A 13,267-nucleotide genomic window follows, 5' to 3' on the forward strand; every position below is an offset into this window, starting at 1 on the left:
AAAACAACGGCACCGTAATTGAAGACATCAATCGAATAACATCATAGGAAATGTTCGGTACCATGCGAATTAACTATTACAAGCTCACTAAAATAATCTTTCCAATTGTTTCATCTAACAAAATTCTCTCTCTCTCTCTCTCGTCAAAATGCAAACACAAAAATTACTGTCATTCTATGTTCTTTTTGTTGTGCTTTTATCAAGTATGTCGTTTTCTTTTTCTTTGCCTTCTGTTGTTTTTTGAAATGTATCTTGAAAGGAACAACTTATGTCATAAAACTTTTGGTCTTTGTATAAAGGGTTTGAATTAGTCGTGAATGTTAGTCAGAGTTTTCTTTTCTTTTCTTTTTAAATACGCAACAAATTGATTACACAAACACGAGGTTAACCAACCATATATGAATATTACCATGTGTAGCCTGTAATATTTCATGGGTTTTCCTTCCTTAGTCTACTTTAGGTTTTGGATATATATATGATAAACAGATTGATTTTATTCTCATCATGCATCACGGGATGAGAATCAGAGACCCACTACTAGAGATCAATATTAATATATTGGTGTAATAGAACAACAGTTCAATTTAAGTAGTTATTGTCATTGATACAAGCTGAAAAATTAGATTTGAAGAATAATGCTTGTCAGGCAAGTAGGTACGATTTTGATTCAATGGACTAATCAATTGTGTGCCTTTTAATTAGGTTAATTATGATTTAGGATATGACCCAATAAACCCCACTCAAACATATGGTCATAGAGTCGTTGAACGCCCAACTAAATGGATGTTAAGTAACGGCTCAAATTTTGATATTCGTATTTTTCGAACGGAAAAATTTAGATAAAGTTCTTTAAATATGTGTGCTGTCGTTTTTCAATAAAAATAATGGGAAATTATTATCTCATGTGACAGAAGAGAGTTATCTTATGTTGTAGATACATCGATAAACTTGCTTTTTATTTATTTATTTATTTATTTTTAACACATGGTGGGATCTACCATATGTTGGGTCTATAACATGAGAAGAGTATTTCCTACAACATGAAATTAGATGCTCCCAAAAATAAAATACATATGCTATGTTTACGCTTTAATTTTGAAAAAAAAAAAACTAATTGACTAAAAAATAATTATCACAAATACCTAAAGATGTTGGCATATAGATAAGTTATCTGCATTTACTCCCAAAACGATATCGTTTTGGTATTGAAATCTTAAAATATTATAAATATAAAGACTATTATAACCCTGAAATAAATTAAAATTATAAAAACACCATGATTTTCGCTCCAAAATGACATCGTATTAGACTTATTGCAAATTATTTATCTACAGATTACTTATCTACGGTAACTGTAGAAAAACAAACCCTTTACCTAATTATTGACCTTTAGTTTTTGTTCTGATGACATGCCAACGAAAATTCATGGTAGGAGATAGGGGTGCTAAACAAACTAGGGGCCTTTCAGGGGCCTTAGGCTCGGCTCGTGAAGGCTTGAACTTACTTGTCTAAAATTGATTGTTGGAACTAGGCTTGAACTTGTATAAAAGCTCGTTTAATAAAAAGGTCTCAGACTCTAATTGAAAAGCTCGGCCTCAAAGCCTTTCAGGCTGGCCTAGTATACTAACTTTTATTTTTATTTTAGACTTTTTATACTATTCATAATAACTCTCTCTCTCTCTCTCCTCAACCCATTTCACCTCATTTTATTGGTTAAACAATTTTTTTGAATGTTTTTGTTCTATATTATGTTTTTTGGATATACATTGAATTTATGAATCTTTGTGAAGTTATTAGTGTTGTTGCTCATATATTTTGTTTGAATAAGTTTTTGTTATCTTATTTTTTTAAACAGGCTAAATAAGACTTTTATTTTTTATAAATAAGACAGACCACATGCCGATAATTATATTCATAACAGATAACAGGCTAGGTCAGACTGACACATTTAAACACAGGCTTAGCCTTTTAAGATCAAAGCTCGGCTCGGCCCGTTAACACTTCTAGGAGAGAAACCCAAGATTCGGCCATACCAATAGAGGCAACTATTGATGGTGTCAAATCTTGAACTTTTCTGATTTATTCTATATTCACTTGCAATATTCTTTTTCACGTGGATGAAAGAGTAGAAGGAGACTAAACACTCATTTTCGTCCTTGAAAAGTATTACGTGTTATTAGTTTATTTTTTCAATAATAAATACATTGTAATGATACTTAAAAATTGGTTCTTTCGACAAACAAATTGAGGTGGTAGGCAACTTTTCAAATCTTAGAGAACTAATTATGGTAGGGAGATTATATAACCTTTATGCTTTTAGTTCGAAATAAATTAATTTTATAGTTAGTTCAAAATAGGCCGAATTTGTGAAGATCTTTTCAAGTTTTAGTAAAATAAAGGTTATAGGCATAACTGGAGTGATAATATGAGTTATAGGCATAACTGGATAATTGTTATGTCGTTTGATTTAAGATTAATCTCATATATATATATATATATATATATATATATATATATATATATATATATATATATATATATATATATATATATATATATATATATATATATATATATATATATATATATATATGGGTTTAAAACTGTTATGGACCAATATAAGAGCCTATTAAGTGATAGGCCCAACAAGGGGCAATCTAAGATTTCAATAAGCAATAATCATGGATAAATATCCATCAAGGATACTAATCCTAATACGACAGCATAGAAAGTAGGTCTGGGCCCCTATCAGGGGCCCAGAAGGTCCATCCACGCTACCCACAGGTAACCTCTATAAATACAATGTAAACCCTAAAGGTACGGTACGCTCTCTCTCTCTCTCTCTCTTACTGTTATGCTATCACTGTGCGCGCGCACACACCCCCATTGGCTAACGTCGTTATAGTATTCTGTGCACAGTGATCTGCTTGACTCAAGGGTATCTCCTTCATAGATACCTTAGAGAAGGCACTAGATCCAAGATAAATATACCAGCCTATTGGGCTGGACATCTCTGTCCCAAGGACAGAATATTGGCGCTGTCTGTGGGTAATTCTACTTCTTTGAATTTGAGTTTCCCACCGACCTGAGAAATGATGGCAATCCAAACAAGGAGCAGTGGCCAGCTGCCCCAGAATCAGAATCGACCGTTGGATCCGGTTCTAGAAGAGGTAAGCCAGCCCCAACACCAGCCAGGAAACGATGTGGACTATGACCATGTCCATGTCAGTGAAGACGTCTCAGACACCGCCTCAACTCCAACACATCATGGTAGGGGTGCAGCCCCAATCACGACCCCAGTAAGAAATAATCCTCCCCAGCATCCTGCAGATTTGGCCACGCATGTGGCCCAATAAGGATCCAGATTATCGTTTGGCTCAGAATGCATTCATTGCAATTATGCAACGAATGACTGAGATGGAAAATCGCAATAACCTTCAGCGACGACAAGATCTTTAGGCCATACGGGAGGAGAACACCAGGGGAATCAGAGACTTGGAACAACGCTTGATGGGGGTAACCGGACTAAGGGCAAGGAGAAACGAAGGCCAGAATGCCAATGGCCAGGAAGGTGATCGCAACCATGTTACTGATGAGGAGAACTATGAAAGACCAAACCTGGTGAACACGGTCAATCCGAGTTTGGAAAACAAGGCAATGGATGGCCAAAATGCAGCTGGGCTAACTTTGGCTCAAGGAGGTTTAGCAAATCCTAACGGTGGAGTAGACCGGGAAAGAATCCAACACAGCCAGAATGCTCAGAACATCAGAGGGCGAGTGGAACCCGATCATTACAGAAGGAAATACAGCAGGGGGCAGTATAACAATAGCCCCTTTACTGGGGAGATTTTGAATGCACCCTTCCCAGAAGACTTTGATTCGGCACGACTGCCGAAATATGATGGAAATCAAGATCCACAGGTCCATATCGACGCTTTCGATATAGACATATACATTCGAGGAATAGATGAGCCCCTTATATCTCAGATATTTGCAATAACCCTAACGGGAGCCGCACAGGCATGGTTTTCAACCCTTCCTGCTAATTCCATTGGGTCTTTTGAAGAATTTGGGCAACAGTTCCTTTTGAACTTTGCAACCAGCAAAAAACATCCAAAGTCAGAGTTCGCATTGGGAAAAAAACGCCAACAACCCGGAGAAACCCTCCAGAAATACCTTAATCGGTTTAAAGATGCTGCACTACAGGTACCGGGTTTACCAGAAAACGTCCATGGACATCTCATCGTGGCTGGGCTGGATGGTGCATCCATGTTAGCCAAGTCGGTCTATAATGACCCAGTGAGAACGTTGGAAGAGTTCAGAACCCGTTCGAAGAAATACCTCGAACTTGAGCAGATAGAGATTGCAAATGCGCTGTCTGAAGAGGGTAAAAGAATTAGCCCAAGAAGGAGAAGCCCAGCCCTGAAAGGAAAGGAACGAATTGAAAATAAGAGAAAGGAGTTCAGGGCTAGAATCCCGGACAACCGAGATCGTGTACCAGGGAGATATGAGACGTATACACCTTTAAATACGCCACGCTCTCAAATTTGGAGAGAAGTGGCAATGACGGAGATGAAGAAGGTGGAAAGACCCTAGCCCATATTTGACAGAGGAGGTTTGGACAAATCCAAATACTGTGCTTTTCATGACGGACCGGGGCACAACACTGATCAATGCTGAGATCTCCGAGATGCTGTGGAGAAATTTGTTCGAGATGGAAGGCTACGCCAATACGTCATCAAAACCCAGGGTGCCAAAAATAACAAAAGGAAGGCGGGAAACAGAAATAGAAGTAAAATCCTGGTTCCTGAAAAGAAAAACAAGGAGGAAATAAATCAGAAAAACAATTCCAACCGTGATGAATTCCCGAAAACAGAATTTTATTGTAATGTAATTAGTGGAGCCCTGGGGGGTGGAGGAGATACTGTGAATGCTAGAAGAAAATACTTGAAAGAGGTACTCTCCATTCGAGACCGTCCTAAGTTCAAGGAAGACATGACCAAGCCGGATCCTCCCCTTTTGTATTTCACAAAAGAGGACATGCAGGGTGTGATGCCGGGACATGTGGACGGGTTAGTCATTGCGGGGACCTTGGTAAATTTTTGGGTTAGGAAGATCTTCGTGGATGCTGGGAGTTGTGCCCACATCATACTCTGGCACGCTTTCAAAAAGATGAACCTGGATGAGGAAGACCTCAAACCTTACAAGACAACTCTGATAGCTTTTAATGGAGAGCATACACCTCCTAAAGGCTACATCGACCTCAGGTTAACCTTAGGAACCAAAGAAGCGTTCAAATCAGAACGGATTAGATTCATCGTGGCTGATTTTTCGTCAGAATATAATGTGATTCTGGGAAGACCAATCATACACCAGTGGGACATGCTGGTTTCTACAAAGCACCAGAAGATAAAAATGGTGAGTAGCAAGAACGAAATAATCACTATTGCGGGAGATCAGAAGGAATCCAAGGGCTGCTACTTTGACACAGTCAAAGAAATCGAAGGTGGGCATTCGAGTCCACCCCAGATTCGCCCAGGAGACAAACTCGGCAAAAACACAACTCCCCAACACTCAAATAAGTCGGTCAACTTGGTTGAACTAGACATGAGAGAAGAAGTAATCCCGAGACCTGAGCCCGATGGTGAATTGGAAGATCTTGCATTGGGAAAAGAACCCGGTCAATTTACACGAATTGGTAAGACCATAGACCTTCCTATCAAGCAAGAGTTGATCCGGTTCCTTGAAAACAACACGGATGTGTTTGCATGGAGATCATCAGAGATCCCGGGGGTAGACCCTGCCTTCTTCTGCCACAAATTGGCAGTCTATCCCGGATCCTCACCGGTGTCTCAAAAGAAAAGGAAGCTGGGTCCCGAAAGGAAACAAGTCCTGGAAGAACACGTGAAGGAATTATTAGAGGCGGTGTTCATTCGAGAAATACAATATACAACGTGGCTGGAAAACGTGGTGATGGTGAAAAAACCAAATGGGAAGTGGAGAGTCTGTACCGATTATACGGACCTGAACAAGGTTTGCCCAAAAGACTCCTACCCCATGCCCAACATAGACCAACTCGTAGACAATTCGGCTGGATTTCAATTCCTGTCTTTCATGGATGCATATTCTGGTTACAATCAGATTCCAATGTACCCAAGAGATCAAGAAAAAACTGCCTTTATTGCTGAAAAGGCTAACTACTGCTACAATGTGATGCCATTTGGGCTTAAAACCAGGGGCAACTTATCAAAGGATGATGAATAGGGTGTTTGAAGATCAACTGGGCAAAAATGTGGAGGTATACCTTGACGATATGATTGTCAAGTCTTTTGATATCGCAAACCATGTCCAGGATCTTGAGCAAACTTTTCAAAAACTCAGGAAATATCAAATTCGTCTAAACCCGGCAAAGTGTGCGTTCGGAGTTCCGGCATGGAAGTTCTTGGGTTTGATGTTAACCCACAGAGGGATTGAAGCCAACCCTGACAAGTGCAAGGCGGTACTTGATATGAAGGTCCCACAGAATAAGAAGGAGGTTCAGCAGCTAACCGGTCGCTTAGCTACATTAACCCGTTTCTTACCAAAGTCTGCGGAGAATGCCCTCCCATTCTTTAAACTATTAAAGAAGGAAGCAATAGAAGGCTGGAACCCGGAGTGTCAAGCTGCGTTCGACAAAGTCAAAAGGTGTCTTGCAACTCCACCAGTGCTCTCAAAGCCGGAACCAGGAGACATTCTGATCCTGTATCTGGCTGTGGGGGAGGAAGCAATAAGCGCAGTTCTGATCAAAGAAACTGATAAAGGCCAGGAGCCGATTTACTTTATCAGCAGAGTTTTGCAAGGCGCAGACGTTAGATATCAGAAGTTGGAAAAAATGGCTTTTTCTTTATTAATTACGGCTAGAAGATTGCGGCCATATTTTCGGGGACATCAAATAATAGTTAGGACCAATCAGCCTATAAGGCAGGTGTTGCACAAGCCAGACCTGGCGGGACGAATGACCAACTGGGCAATTGAGCTTAGTGAATATGATATAGCTTACGAAAGTCGGAAGGCCATCAAGTCATAAGCTTTGGCCGACTTTATAATGGAACTAACACCAATGAACCCGGAACATAGCAAATCCAGAGATGTATGGAAAGTCTACGTAGATGGATCCTCCAATGTTAAAGGAAGTGGAGCAGGAATTATTCTCGAGAGCCTAAAAGGGGTGACCATAGAGCACTCCTTGAACTTGGGATTCCCGACTTCGAATAATCAGGCAAAGTTTGAAGCCCTTATAGCCGGGTTGATGTAGGCTAAAGAACACAGAGCTACAAGGGTGAAAGCCTTCAGTGACTCACAGTTGGTAACTTCACAGATAGAAGGAAAATACCAGGCCAAAGGCCCTCTGCTGATGAGATACCTGAGTAAAGTTCAGGAAATAATGGCTGACTTCGATGAAATACAGGTTACTCATATTCCTTGAGGCAAAATTACCAAGCTGATATTCTGTCCAAATTGGCAAGTACCAAAAACCCAGGCAACCACAGAACGGTGGTACAACAAAGTTTAATGAAGCCGAGTTGTGTGATGGTCATTACCTCGGCAAGTGATTGGAGACAAACCATAGTGGCATACCTTGAAAAAGGAACACTGCCAGAAGATCGACTGGAATCCAGGAAGTTGGTCCGGGATGCGACACAATATACAATTGTGAATGATCAGCTGTTTAGGAAAGGGTTGCATGTGCCTATGCTGAAATGCTTGAATGCGGATGAAGCAGAATATGTTCTGGGCGAGATACATGAAGAAATCAACGGCCATCACATGAGAGGCAAAGCTTTGGCTAGAAAGGCCCTTCGAGCTGGTTACTACTGGCCGGTAATGCAGGCAGATTCAAAAGACCATGTGAAGAGATGCAAAAGTTGCCAGAAGCATGCCAAGTTAATTTTTTCACCACCCGAAGAGTTAAATTATATCTCGGCACCATGACCCTTTTTTAAATGGGGAATGGATTTGCTGGGACCTTTCAAAGCTGCAGAAGGGCAATTAAAATAGCTGATTGTAGCGGTGGATTACTTCACAAAATGGATAGAAGCGGAACCAGTCACAACAATCACCTCAGCAAGAGTACAAAGGTTCTTCGAACAAAACATAGTTTCCAGATTCAGGATACCTGCTGAGGTGGTCACTGATAATGAAACACAATTCGCTGATAAAAGGTTCCAACATTTGATGAAGGACCTGCAAGTCAAACATTGCTTCGCATCTGTGGAACACCCACAGTCAAATGGACAAGCTGAAGCGGCAAATAAGGTAACTGTGGACGACTCAAAAAATGAATGTTTGATGCCAAAGAAAGCTGGGTTCAACAACTTTACTTTGTTCTTTGGGGGTACAGAACTACTACCCAAACCGCAACGGGGGAAACCCCTTTTCGGCTAATATATGGTTGCGAAGCTATGATCCTAGTAGAAATTGGAGAACCTTCTTGGAGGAAGATAAATAGTAGCGAGCAAGGCGAGCAACAGAACAGTAAGCTACTCACTGCCGAGTTAGATCTTGCTGATGAAGCTCGAGTTGCAGCTCACTGCCAGAATATAATGGCCAAGTGACATATAGCAGTCAGGTACAATAAAAAAGTGAGGCCAAGAGACTTTGACAAAAATGACTTGGTACTCAGGAGAGCGGATATTGGAAATAAGAATGCCAGAGATGGAAAGCTAGTTGCAAACTGGGAAGGACTATATCGAGTTAGAGAAAAACTCGGAAAAAGAGCCTATATCCTAGAAACAGTCGAAGGCAAAGCAATCAAGTGGACTTGGAATGCGGATAAGCTAAAAACATACTACATCTAAATCTGGAGTCTACCTTTCAAACACCAATATTGCAATTTGTTTTAAGTTTTTCTTCTATTAGGGATTTGACTAAAGCCGAATATGCCGGCAAATTCATGTAGCAAACAATTTGATATCAATAAATGAGGAATCTTTCTTTTGCTTTTAAAGATTTATCCTTATCTATTGTTGATGCATCAACATAACATCCGAGATACAAGCACACTTTGTCATACTGACTCTGATCAAGTCAAAATGCTCCTTCTTTCGGTCTACAAACCAAAAGGGACAGATGATACTGTTGTCTTTATCTTAGATAAACTGAATTATAAATTCAAATTATAGCACATGGTTAATTCAGCAACGACGAAAGCCATTATTAATACAGGCTTATCAGAATGGATAAGTTCAATCAAACATGCGTCACAAAACATGACAGAAAATGAAATCCGTATAATGCTTTGACCTCGGCCAGGTCACGAATGTATAACTCGTAAAATGTACGAGTTTAATAAAATTATCTGGGTTGCAAAAATTCCCAATACATATGGGGTAAAACTCGGGTAAAACATATATGCACAACCCGGAAAATACCCGAAGAACCTCAACTACAATGGGATAACTCGGATAAGATTCGCAATGTGAAAATTGCATAAGAACTTCGCTAATAAAGGCATCAGGCCACTTGTCAAAAACAAGGCCATACTACAATGAAGAAACATGCCTAGATCCTTCATCTAGGGAGAAACTCGACTAAGAACGAGATGCAAACGTCAAATCATAAGGCGGAATATGAAAACAGAAAGTAGAATAGCAAATTAGGAATCAGAGTTAAACCGGTAATATTCAAAACAAATCAAACGGGGGCATAAGAACCCCAAATTCAAAAGAAGATTACAAAAATAACCGGCATCCCGGACCTTCATTCAGCAGGAGTAGCAACAGTCTCTTCCAAGTTCACAACAACTTTAGGTGGTTGACTGCCCAACTCCTCACCCTCCTCAATGACGGTCACCCCCTTCAATCTGAAGGCATGAGTCGTTGGTAGGAGATACTGTAGGCGGAAGAATAATTTGACCATCACTAACATATGCACGAGCATTCAAACCAACCACATTCAAAAGCAAATCCGGGTTCAGAACTTGAAGTTGGCTCAATGCATTATAGAAGGAACCAGTGATGGATTTTTCAAGTTCACCACGATAGAGTTGAGCGTCATCCTAAGCTTCCCACAACTTGGCCTTGGTCTCCTTCAACTTTCCCTGTGTTGCCTTTGTCTCCTCTTCCGCCTTCTCATACGTGATTTTGAAATCACTTAAGCTCTTGCTATTGCTGGCATGAAGATGTTGAAGCTGGTCATGATCACGTCGAAGTTGGGTCAGGGAATCCTGTGTTAGTATATGGATGTCCTAGAGACAATCTTTTAATTATATTAGGATATATGTGGACCTTTGTATTGTCGCAAATAAATAAAAGCACTATTTATCCTGTTTCATATTTTGTCTCAATATTACTGTTAATATTTTATATGAGTAACTGGATAAACCCCTTGGAATAAAATAGGTATCTCTTGAGTATCTGTGATGATATTATGATCATGAGGATTCAAGGATACTGTATATTTATTCCTAATTTTATGTTCCTAGTCTAGAGACACTGAGAATGGGGATCAGTGATCTCGGGTAAGACTAGCATGACTTATCTACTTGTATTCGGATGCAAGGTAAAGACCTCATGAGCTACAGATATGGAGATGTCTTAGCAAAAGTCGTGGGTGGATCTATAAGGGTATAGCTCGCACTGAACAGACCCACAAAAGAGACTCTATGAGGAAATCTCACAGAGAGTATCATTAGAGTAGTCTCTTTATATTTGGGTATGTCTTTCCTTAGACCAGAAGTTATTACCTAGACTGTGTTCTAGAAGGCATGCTTTGACTGTATACCTCGTCTGCCTGAAACATGGAGACTCATAGGTATACTGTTGGGCTTGTCCTGAAAGAGCACAGGGCTAGGGTGATAAGCTGAAGGAATTCGTCAAATCTCTGTGAGAGATTAGGTTATCTGTAAACTGGAGAAATTGGGATGACATTTACAGGGACTCGGGAATCTATGCACAGTAAAAGAGATCATGAGATGATCTGCCTTTAGAGTCAGAAAATTGAAGATTCCCTATTTCGAAAAAAGCTTACCCTAAACCGCAAGGGTTGATACGCTTCCTTACCCTAGGTTTTATGGAAAGGTAACCGAGACGAAAAGCAATACATACGGCAACCAAATATGTGTAATAGGATGATCAAGTCATTAATCTAACTAGCTCTAGGGCAACAAAGCATTGCTAGTGCTCTGTGTTGTCATTAAATGGGTTGTGGGCTTGTTGGGCCCGAGCCCATTTATGTCAGTGGCTATGTTGAACCTAATGGGTCATACACTAACACCTTAATGTCATGATGATATAGCATTAAAGGTATTGGGCCTAGTAATGGTTGTTAGCCCAAGATGAAGTTTGGAAGCCCACCTAAGAGAGAGGGCGCATGGTATTGTTAATGGGCTTGGATGGTCCAAGACATTACTAATTAATTTAATTAGTTAAATTAATTATCAAATATTTAAATTTTGAATTTTGAATTTGAAATTTGAATTTGAATTTTGAAATTTGAAATTTGAATTTGAAATTTGAATTTGAATTTGAAATTTGAATTTGAATTTAGAATTTAAATGTTTGAACGTTTCAATTTAAATGTTTGAATTCGAATTTGAATTGGCTATGAAAAGTTGTTTCATAACAAAAGGATAAGATGAGATCTTGCTGGAACAAATCCCTTGTATCAAGAGAAGATCTATGGAGATCTCCAAGGGCTGATTTGGGGCGCCATTTTGGTGGGAGATGATTGTCATCTTGTCAAACCAACAAGCTCCAATCAAATTTGGTTGTTGAGAGAATCAGTGAGCTAGTTGGTTCAAACTTGAATGCAACAGCTCAAATGTATATGGACCCTTTTTGGGCTGAATAGAGGCGCATGAATTGGTGGTCATATGATGACCATAGGTTCAGAATTTTGACTAGATAAAGACCTAGTCTTATTAGAATTCAAATGGGAGGTTGTAGGGATTTTTGAATTGCAACAACTCCACCTTTGACTCACTCACTTGTGCGCCACTTTCATTATAAGTAAAGTAAAAATTCTGATTTGATACACTAATTCTCTCCCTCTCTTGTGCGCCTAGTTGGTGAGTTCCTCCTTAAGGTTTTTCAAAAGAACCTAGCCAATTCTTCTATATACCATTCCCACTCTTGTGAAGTTTTCATGCTGGAGACTTCACTCTTCTAAACACATATACCTAGCCTACTTCTTCACCTATTGAGCGCATAGCAAGCCTCTCTGTAGTGGTCAATTGGTGGCTTTCAAGAAAGCGTTCTTGCATCTTGACGTGGGTGGTGTGGATCAACGTTAGAGGGTTTGAACCCTTCAAACCTAACACTGATCGTCTTGGAGTTTTGAACTCACAAATAAAGGTAACATCACATGCCATAAAACATGATTCTTGATTGCATGTGTAATTCTGCATATGAAAAATTTTGTTTTTCCCTCTCACATTCTATGGCCTTCAAGGCCATTTTACTATCATCCTTTGCTTTGACCAAATCAGATGACTTTTGGTCATATTTTTCCTTCAGCGAGGACAAATCATCTTTTACTTTAAGGAGCTCGGCAACAGTTTTTGCTTTTTCCTCCCGAGAGGCAGCGGCCTGCTCATTGGCACGAATATACTTATGCTTAAACGAAACCAAAAGCCTCGGTAACCCGGACATTTGTAGGTTGTCAAGCTCCAAACCCTCTAGTACCTTAATTTCCTCAGTTGTAAAAGAACTTGGACTGGAGAATGAATCAGGCGGACAAACTGCCGTTTGGATAGCATCAGACAACCCGGACTGCCATACGACATGCTTGGCCAAACCAGAAGCCGAAGGAGCAGGAAGGGTTTTAATCGTTTGCCGTGGAGAGGAAGGGATAACAGTTTCAACAGGGGTCTCCTTATCTTTGTTCTTGACTTGCTTTTTCTCTGTTACTTTGGCTTTTGATTTGTCAGCAGCACCCTTTTTCGGATTCAGTTCCGCCACCTTCCTCTTTTTCGACAACCTGGCGGACGTATCATTCTGCGACAACTCGGGTGGCGTTTCTTTCTTTCCCTTGGTCAATGCGGCCAACCAGCTAGGAAGAGTGCTTTGTTCATTTTCCATTTCGGGAACTGCAAAGCAAAGTGATAAAATCAATTGTTAAAGCAATACAATAAGCAAAGCATATCAATCTAGCAATTAAACATACTCAATTCGGCATCAAGCTCTTCTTGAGATTTATAGATGAGGGATGCAACACTAGCGTTCTTATGCGTCTGAAGGTATGTACCAATGGCGATCACGGTATTAACATAATTAGAGTTCAACTGGGA

At 40.0% G+C, this 13,267-nt stretch overlaps 1 protein-coding gene across 1 annotated transcript; it reads left to right on the top strand.

The window, feature by feature from the left end:
- The first annotated feature begins 7,569 nt into the window (after positions 1–7,569).
- LOC133298221 (uncharacterized) lies at positions 7,570–8,488 on the top strand. The gene is made up of 3 exons (XM_061497476.1): positions 7,570–7,922; positions 8,151–8,295; positions 8,381–8,488. The coding sequence occupies exons 1-3, from the start codon at positions 7,570–7,572 to the stop codon at positions 8,486–8,488; spliced, it is 606 nt and encodes a 201-aa protein (XP_061353460.1).
- The last annotated feature ends 4,779 nt before the right edge of the window (positions 8,489–13,267 follow it).

This window comes from Gastrolobium bilobum, unplaced genomic scaffold, assembly GCF_033153095.1.
Source record: "Gastrolobium bilobum isolate Gb01-03AN ecotype WA unplaced genomic scaffold, APGP_CSIRO_Gbil_v1 utg9664, whole genome shotgun sequence".
Lineage (NCBI taxonomy): Eukaryota > Viridiplantae > Streptophyta > Magnoliopsida > Fabales > Fabaceae > Gastrolobium > Gastrolobium bilobum.

Coding starts and splice junctions, on each gene's coding strand:
- LOC133298221 (XM_061497476.1), top strand. CDS start 7,570: ATGGTCATTACCTCGGCAAGTGATTGGAGACAAACCATAGTGGCATAC. Junction 7,923..8,150: donor AGTTGCCAGAAGCATGCCAA/GTTAATTTTTTC, acceptor TTCCAGATTCAG/GATACCTGCTGAGGTGGTCA. Junction 8,296..8,380: donor AAGCTGAAGCGGCAAATAAG/GTAACTGTGGAC, acceptor TTGGGGGTACAG/AACTACTACCCAAACCGCAA.